The sequence below is a fragment of the Eretmochelys imbricata genome, chromosome 14 (genome assembly GCF_965152235.1).
Source record: "Eretmochelys imbricata isolate rEreImb1 chromosome 14, rEreImb1.hap1, whole genome shotgun sequence".
NCBI classification, from domain to species: Eukaryota; Metazoa; Chordata; order Testudines; family Cheloniidae; genus Eretmochelys; species Eretmochelys imbricata.
Window position 1 is genome coordinate 30442095 of NC_135585.1, and position 9884 is coordinate 30451978.

General features: G+C 44.2%; 1 protein-coding gene across 1 annotated transcript; it reads right to left on the reverse strand.

The window, feature by feature from the left end:
- Nucleotides 1-554: 554 nt before the first annotated feature.
- Nucleotides 555-1529, reverse strand: LOC144274994 (olfactory receptor 6N1-like). Its single transcript, XM_077834077.1, has one exon. The coding sequence runs from the start codon at nt 1527-1529 to the stop codon at nt 555-557; it is 975 nt and encodes a 324-aa protein (XP_077690203.1).
- Between the last annotated feature and the right edge of the window lie 8355 nt (nt 1530-9884).

A 9884-nucleotide genomic window follows, 5' to 3' on the forward strand; every position in this document is an offset into this window, starting at 1 on the left:
TGAACACAGACCCAATGGTCTCACCCTTACAACATGTTGCCACCTCGACCATTTTGTGTCTTTTTGTAACTTAAGGTTTGCCTAGAGGGATTCTTACAGCAGCCAAAGTGGAAGGGCAAGAAAGGCTATAACTCTGCTCCTGGTGAAGTGTCCAGAGGTCACTGCTGTGGCCTGGTTGTTTGCATCTGGCCTGTGTGAGCACAGTAAAGGTGGTTGGTTTGCAGAGGGCTATGCTGGCAATAAGCACAATTTCAGAGGTGGCAGATTTCCCAGGTTTATGTCCCCACATATGCTGCACCAGGAGTTAGTATTTTTATTCTCCAAACATTTATTTTGATCAAAAATGGCTTTTTTACAGATATAAAAGTCGGTTAAAATTTTGTCTCCACTCTGCCTAGTACCCAGTTAAAAACTCCATGATCGAAACATAGTTTTCCCTCCCTGGTCCTTCCACTAAAATGGACAACACTGAGTGCTGAGATTTTAACTGGGACTTTTCAACTTCATTTTAATGGGGGCTGATTGCTGAAATCACCCAGGCAGCTTTGAAAACCTCAGGCTATGTTATTATCTAGGTGTATCTGCACATTTCTGTGAAAGCCACATTTACTGACTGCTTTGCTCAAGGCTTCTTTGACCTCTCTGTTTCTCAGGCTGTAGATGAGGGGGTTTACCAGGGGAGTTAGGACCGTGTAGCAAAGAGAGAGCACTTTGTTCAGGTCTCTCAGTGTCTCATGTTTCGGTAGCAGGTACACAATCATTAGGGTTCCATAGAAAATTGTCACCACAATGAGGTGAGAGGAGCAGGTGGAAAAGGCCTTTTGCCTCCTGGTGGTGGAAGGGATTCTCAGGATGGTGGCGATGATGCACATGTAGGACATCAGGGTTAGTAGGAATGGAGGCAGGGTGAATACACAGGCTAGTATGAAATCCATCAATATGACCTGGTGGGTGTCACTGCAGGAGAGCTCTATCAGTGGAATGGCATCACAATAGAAATGGTCAATTTCATTTGGGCCACAGAATATTAACTGTGATAGGAATGAGACCAAGATGGTAAGAGCCAAAAAACCATTTAACCAGGAGCCAGCAGCCAAATGGAGGCAAAACCTGGTATTCATAAGAGTTGAATAATGCAGGGGTTTACATATCGCTAAATAGCGATCATAAGACATCGCTGCTAGGAGACAGCATTCTGTACCTGCCAGAGACCCAAAGAAATACAGTTGTGTGATGCAGCCACTGACTGAAATGGTTCTGTCCCCAGTCAGGAGACTGGCCAGCATCCGGGGCAGGATGGTTGTGGTGTAGCAGGTCTCTATGCAGGACAAATTCCCCAGGAAGAAGTACATGGGGGTGTGAAGGTGCTGATCAGCCACAATAAGCACCATGATGAGGGTGTTCCCGGACACGGTTGCCATGTACATCACTAGGAATATCAGGAAGAGAAGAATTTGTAGGTCAGGGAGCTCCCCAAATCCCAGGAGGAAGAATTCTGTGATGGCTGTTTGGTTTCTCCAGTCTGCCATGGGTTGAGTCTAGGAACAATAAATCTGTGTGATTGAATCAGAAGGACATGGAGTTCAAAGTTAATCAAATCTCATGAATTAATTCCATAAATATTCAGAAACTCCCCTTCCTCTCCTGGTTAAAGGCTGAAATGTTAAGACTAAATGTAGATTTCAGAGGAAAGTGCCAAGAGTGGAAACAGGGTGGAAACAGGTTTCAGAGTAGCAGCTGTGTTAGTCTGTATTTGCAAAAAGAAAAGGAGTACTTGTGGCACCCTAGAAACGAACAAATTTATTTGAGCATAAGCTTTCGTGAGCTACAGCTCACTTCATCACTATTCCTTTTGCGGGGGGAAGGATAGCTCAGTGGTTTGAGCATTGGCTGCTAAACCCTGGGTTGTGAGTTCAATCCTTGAAGGGGCCATTTAGGGATCTGGGGCAAACATTAAAAAAAAAGTAGATGATTTAGTTGGGGATTGGTCCTGCTTTGAACAGGAGGTTGGACTAGGTGACCACCTGAGGTCCCTTCCAACCCTGGTATTCTATGATTCTATGAGTCTCAGTCTGAGGACAGAACTTCACTCTGATGGGGAAGAGGGTGGTCTACATGGATACCAATGACTGCTATAACAGCCCGTTTCCACGGTGGCCAATTACTGATAGAGAAATGATCTGTTCTGTCATATCAAATCCCATCTAGTGACATACCAGAGCTTAACAATGATACTTAAATGCTGTATTTCACTTCTGACAATGGCCAGAATCATGCCATGCCTTAGGAGTCAAAATCAATAAATACATCAACTGAAATCTTGTACTGAGATCTCCAATGCAGTCTAGTGTCCTTAGGCACCAGTCTTGTGTTATAATTAATGGAAATAAATCTAACAATATATCCTGGTATATTCAGCCTTTCATTTCCTTGTAGGAAAAGGAACAATTTTCACCCCCACACAAGAGATCAGTTTAGCATAATTTATGAAGTGAAGTAAATTCTCCCTTAGTTCCTGTGGTGGTGATGGTGATGTGGTGAGGGACTGGCAGTGCCTTTTCTGTTTCCTGACATTAGCTATGTAGCAGTAAAAAAATACAGCTCTTTGGAGGGTGGATCTTAGGAAGGGGTAAAACCAGGCTGATGTGCAACCCTAACTGGTGGAGTGACCTTCCACATCTATAATGAATGTGGGATGATAATACAGGAACAAGAAAGGCACTGGGGTGGTGAGGGTGGGGGATATGCTGTCCCTGAACTCAGAGTCTAGAAACAATCTGGCATGTGTGATCCGGGTTAGTAAGACTGTATCACCACACGCCACCCCATTAAAAGTCATGGATGGCCGGAGACATTCCAGAAGACTGGAAAAGGGAAAATATAGTGCCCATCTTTAAAAAGGGAAATAAGGACAACCTGGGGAATTACAGATCAGTCAGCTTAACTTCTGTACCCGGAAAGTTAATGGAGCAAATAATTAAGCAATCAATTTGCAAACACCTAGAAGATAATGAGGTGATAAGTAACAGTCAGCATGGATTTGTCAAGATCAAACCAACCTGATAGCTTTCTTTGACAGGGTAACAAGCCTTGTGGATAGGGGGGAAGCGGTAGCTGTGGTATATCTTGGCTTTAGTAAGGCTTTTGATACTGTCTCATGTGACCTTCTCATAAACAAACTAGGGAAATACAATCTAGATGGAGCTACTATAAGGTGGGTGCATAACTGGTTGGAAAACCATTCCCAGAGAGTAGTTATCAGTGGTTCACAGTCATGCTGGAAGGGCATAACAAGTGGGGTCCTCCAGGGATAGGTCCTGGGTCTGGTTCTGTTCAATATCTTCATCAATGATTTAGATAATGGCATAGAGAGTACACTTATAAAGTTTGCGGATGATACCAAGCTGGAAGGGTTTGCAAGTGCTTTGGAAGATAGGATTAAAATTCAAAATGATCTGGACAAACTGGACAAATTATCTGAAGTAAATTGGATGAAATTCAATGAGGACAAATGCAAAGTACTCCACTTAAGAAAGAACAATCAGTTGCACACATACAAAATGGGAAATAACTGCCGAGGAAGGAGTACTGCAGAAAGAGATCTGGGGGGTCATAGTGGATCACAAGCTAAATCTGAGTCAACAGTGTAACACTGTTGCAAAAAAAGCAAACATAATTTTGTGATATATTAGCAGGAGTGTTGTAATTCTTCCGCTCTATTCCGTGCTGATTAGGACTCAACTGGAGTATTGTGTCAGGTTCTGGGTGCCACATTTCAGGAAAGATGTGGACAAATTGAAGGAAGTCCAGAGAAGAACAACAAAAATGATTAAAGGTCTAGAAAACATAACCTGTGAGGGTAGATTGAAAAAATTAGGGTGGTTTAGTTTGGAGAAGAGAAGAAGGAGAGGGGGCACAACACTTTTCATGTACATAAAAAGTTGTTACAAGGAGAAGGGAGAAAAATTTGTTCTCCTTAACCTCTGAGGGTAGGACAAGAAGCAATGGGCTTAAATTGCAGCAAGGGAGGTTTAGGTTGGACATTAGGATAAACTTCCTAACTGTCAGGGTGGTTAAGCACTGGAATAAATTGCCTAGGAAGGTTGTGCAATCTCCATCATTGGAGATTTTAAAGAGCAGGTTAGACAAACACCTGTCAGGGATGGTCTGGATAATACTCAGTCCTGCCATGAGTGCAGGGGATTGGACTAGATGACCTCTCGAGGTCCCTTCCAGTTCTATGATTCTATGCTTGGGGCTCACACTGAGCTGGATCCTCAGCTGGTGTAAATCAAAGTAGCTTCTTTTGTGTCAGTGGGGCAGATCCTCCACTGAGGACCTGTCTCAAGATATGGATCTCATGCTCCATCTCTGTGAAATTGTGCTATGAATGCTGACTGGCATTGCAGTGGGAAAGTGAGGTTAAAACTGTTAATATTCACCTGTCAAAGAGCTCTGTGTTGCTCAAAAGCTTCTCTCGTTCACCACCAGAAGTTGGTCCAATAAAAGATATTACCTCACCGACCTTGACCCTCTAATATTCACAAATCATATTCATGCCCCTGTTTGGAAGGTGGTATAGAAATGCAGTCAGGAAGATGGTGCTCACCTGAAACCACAGGACAACCCAAACGTGTAGTGATGAGCTCTTGTTTCTGAGGGTTCAGTGGCCTCAGGATCCTCAGCGGAGGTTCTTGTCACTCCTCTTTCTGCAGAAACTCGGAGATGGTAGAATGGGGAACTTCTGTTTTCCCTGCCCATTACTCCAAGAACAAGGGGGACATACAACAAAATTTAAAGGTGAGCAACTTAAAATCTAGCAAATGAAATTCTTGTTAACCCACTGTGTAAGTAAACTGTGGCACTCACTGTGATGCTGGCAGACCAAGTGCTAGCTCATGCCAAGGTCCCCCCTGTCTCAGTAGGACACTAACATACACAGCTGGAATCAGTCTGGCTCCCTTCTATTGATAAAATGGGTACTAGAATTATATGGAAGTGTTTAATGTTTGACTCTGAATGCTTGTCAGTTGCTGCCTGCATTAATCTCCCCTGCAATGTCTGTTCCATATTGTAATTTAACATCTGAGTGCTTGTAGTGAGCTTCTGTGAGTATGAATCACCACACAGGAGAGGGACGATCATGAGTGTGAAGAGTTGCTCTCCCACAGACATTAAGCCTCTCCTGAAAAAGGAGACCCATCAGTACCAGATAGGGTGACCAGATGGCACATGTGAAAAATCAGGACAGGGGATGTGGGGTTGGGAGGGGTAACAGACACTTATACAAGACAAAGCCCCAAATAATGGGACTGTCCCTATAAAATCGGGACATCTGGTCACCCTAATACCAGGTGGGCTATGGGTGCATATTGCAAGTGGAAACTCCTGACAACTGGATTGAGAAACCATCAACAAAAGGACTAGAGACTCTTATTGTTCTGCTCTCCTCCCGATGAAGATGAGTCATGCAAATGGATTGAGTTTGCAACTCAGAGCAAAGATGGCAGGAGGGGGATAAAAACCGCAAACAAAAGGAACTAGGGATCTCTGTGCTGCTTGCACACTTGGGGCAGGGTGTTTCTAGGCATTAGCAAGAGATCCCCAGCTGCTTAGCCTGGGATAGCCCTAAAGGTCAAATACAGCTTGCTGCTGAGAGAAGCCTGTATCACCTTTTGAAACCTAAGACTGTGACTCATTCATGGGTCTGTTTTCTTGCTTTAACCTTGTAAATAACTCTCATTTCCTTTTCCTATTTAACAAATCTTCCTATACAGTAGTTTACTATAGGATTGGCTACAAGCATTGTCTTTGGTGTGAGACCTAAAGTGCAAATGACCTGGGGAAAGTCCGGAGTAATCTGAATATCGCTATGATTCTTGGCCGTGTAAGGGGTAGTGTACCACAGATATTCTCACCTGGGTGGCAGGACAGACCGGCGCAGCCAAGGAGGGGAGTGTAGGGGACTCTGTCAAGGCTGTTAAACTGCCTGAGGAGTTTGCACTCGGTGCAGTTGGTTGGTGAAATCTAAGTTTAGAACTGACAAGCAATGAGGGGGTTTGTGCCCTGGGTTGTAACTGTCTGCCCTGAATTTGGCACTCACACTCTTGCATCCCCATTGGGAGCATCACACTCATTGCCATAGGAAGTCATTGATATGAAGGACTTAACTAGATTCCAGAAGAGATTGGATGTTCCTGACAGCCATATAAATATCCAGAGTTATCCTAATTAATGGCAACAATAGAGATTGGCTTAACCCCCAAAACATGAGGTTTAATATCCATTCCACAACTATTCTAGACCAACATGACACATGTGAGGGGAGATTATCCCAGAACTGCTATTGCAGTGTTCTTACATTTGCCTCTGAAACATCTAGTACTGCCCGCTCTTGGAGAAGGATACTGGGCAGGATGGCCCTTGGGTCTGATCTAATCTGGCAATTCCTATATTATTATTATGTTCTCCTAAAGTGATACAGAGAAGCCCAAAATTCCAGTTAGTTCAGGAAGCTACTTGTTTGATATTTCAGCTTCTGACAGGCTGTTCCCAGAAAAAAGTTGACCTGACACAGATAACACTTTTTTGGTGACAATCGATACAAGGAAATCATTTGAGAGGAGGTTGTCAAACTGTCTATAGGATTGGGACATTAATTCTAATAGGAGATTAGGACACCCAATTCCTAGGTGGCTTTAAAAATCTCAACCATAGCACCTGAGCAATGTCCATATCTTGTTTATTCCCTGGGTTCAGTGGACTCGTGGATCCTCTTGCAACCTGCCTGACTCAGATATAGTGAAGCAGTTTTTATTTACTTTTAACTAAAACCATTTGTTCTTCACATACCCTCTCATCCTCCTAATTAATTACTCATCCTCCTAATTACACTTTATCTACCTAACATGCCATTTTAATGTTCCTTTCTATCAGCTTCACTTAGTTTTAGGGTGACCAGATGTCCCGATTTTATAGGGACAGTCCCAATTTTGGGGGCTTTTTCTTATATAGGCACCTATTACCCCCCACACGCATCCCGATTTTTACACTTGCTATCTGGTCACCCTATTTAATTTTGATTTCCCAGTATTCTATTCCAGGCTTCACCCTAGTTATCCTGAGCCAGATCCTTAGCTGAGGACCTTTCACAAGACACATATCTCAATTTCCCCATTGTTAAATGGTGCTATTAACATTGACTGGCACTGCTATGGGACGGTGAGGCTAAAAGTGCTAATATTCACAGAGACAAGGTGAGTGAGGTAATATATTTTATTGGACCAACTTCTGTTGGAGAGAGAAACAGATAAGCTTTTGAGAGCTAGAGAGCTTGTCTTGCTCTCCAACAGAAGTTGATCCAGTAAAAGATATCACCTCACCCACCTTGTCTCTCTAATATCCTGGGACCAATACGGCTACAACAACATTGCAAACAATATTCACACAGCATATCCATGCCCCTGTTTGGAAGATGGTATAGAAACACAATCAGGAAGAGGGTGCTCACCTGTAACCACAGGACAGCTCAAGCTTTGAGTGATGACCTCTTATTTCTCAGGGTTTGGCAGCCAGGACTCGGTTTCCACCACTGAACTACTTGGGTCTCATCATTCAGTAGAAACTGAATCTGCTCAGCAAAGACACCTGCATCTACCTGAATGGACAAGCAGCTGCTGTGATCTGTCTTAGAACATGCTCTTCCCCCTCCATTTACACAGTGCAGAGCCCTCCTATTTGTATCCTTCTCCATGGAAGGCTGTGTCTCCCTTGATTCCACCTCTGAAGAGATTGAGCCTTGGGAATTAGCACTGTGTTTTCTATGCAGACAGTACAAACAACTGTCCTGATGCAACCAACCTCCCACTCCCAGAGGAATCGCCTTTCTGCTACCAGCTGTTTAAGGTCATTGCTCTGCATGGCTGAAGTGTAATGCAGAGACCCTGGAGTGCAGGGCCATGCAGAGACTGAAACTACTGAGCAATCTTTACTCATGTCAACTGTCCCATTGCCTTCAGTGGAACAATTGCACAAGAAACAATGGCTAAAATGACTCAGGCCTGCCAGATTGGGTGCTGAAGCCTCACAGTTTAACAGACACACAGGAAATTGAATGCAAAGTAAATTTAATCCATAGTTTGCAAATGAAAGATTTGGATGGAAGAATCTCTCTCCCATTCACACCCCCAATGGACATATTTCTCCCAAGGAACTTTGATGTTATCAGTAATTACTAATGTTTGTTTATTTAACAATATTCTCACCCTTCTGCTGAGCGGTAGCAGAATTCAGGTCTTGCAGATTGATTTCCCATTGGAAAATTAGTGATGTGGAGTCTGGGTAATTTCTCAGTGTAACTTGCTTGTTTGCACACTATATACACCAGTCCTGGAACAGAGGTGACCACAGACAACACGCCAGAATCCTCCTTTTAGGGATCTCAGCCCACACATCGGAGACAGGACTAGCAAGCAAGGACTTTCCCCCACACAATACTTTCAGCCCAGGACACTTAGCCCTGGTTTACACTACAAGTTTAGGTCGAATTTAGCAGCCTTAGATTGATTTAACCCTGCACAATGAAGCCATTTTTGTCAACTTAAAGGGCTCTTAAAATCAATTTCTGTACTCCTCCCTGAGGAGGGGATTAATGCTGAAATCGACATCGCCAGGTTGAATTTGGGGTAGCGTGGATGCAATTCGATAGTATTAGCTTCCGGGAGCTATCCCAGAGTGCTCCATTGTGACCGCTCTGGAGAGCACTCTCAACTCTGATGCACTGGCCAGGTAGACAAGAAAAGCTCCACAAACTTTTGAATTTCATTTCCTGTTTGGCCACTGTGGCAAGCTGATAAGAACAGGCGACCATGCATACCTGATCAGCAAAGGTGACCATGGAATCCCAGAATTGCAAAAGAGCTCCAGCATGGACCGAACGGGAGGTATTGAATCTGATCATTGTATGGGGAGATGAATCCATGCTATCAGAACTCCTTTCCAAAAGAGATAATGCCAAATATTTGCAAAAATCTCCAAGGGCATGAAGGACAGAGGCTATAACAGGGACCCATAGCAGTGCCGCATGAAACTTAAGGAGCTCAGGCAAGCCAACCAAAAAACCACAGAGGCAAACGGCCGCTTGGGGTCAGAGCCCTAGATATGCCACTTCTATGTTGAGCTTCATGCAATTCCAGGGGGTGCCCCTACAACTACCCCACACCTGTACGTGGACTCCTGCAAGGGAGTCTCATGCAACAGGGATGAGGATTTTGGGGATGAGGAAGATGATAGCGCACACCAGGCAAGCGGAGAAACCGTTCTCCCTGACAGCCAGGAACAGTTTATCACCCTGGAGCCAAAACCCTCCCAACCCGGGCTCCCGGACCTTGAAGGTGGAGAAGGCACCTCTGGTGAGTGTACCTTTGTAAATATAATACACAGTTTAAAAGCAAGCATGTTTAATGATTAATTTGCCCTGAAGACTTGGGATGCATTCACGGCCAGTACAGCTACTGGAAAAGTCTGTTAACGTGTCTGGGGATGGGGCAGAAATCCTCCAGGGACATCTCAAGGAAGCTGTCCTATAGGTACTCCCAAAGCCTTTGCAAAAGGTTTCTGGGGAGGGCAGCCTTATTGTGTCCTCCATGGTAGGACACTTTACCACAGCAGGCCAGTAGCATGTCGTCTGGAATCATTACATAAGAAAGTATGGCAGCGTGTGGTCCCGGTGTTTGCTGGCATTCAAGGAACATCCATTCTTTATCTCTCCGTGTTATCCTCAGGAGAGTGATACCATTCATGGTCACCTGGTTGAAATAAGAGAATTGTATTAAGGGGACATTCAGAGGTGGCCATTCCTGCTGGGCTGTTTGCCTGTGGCGGAA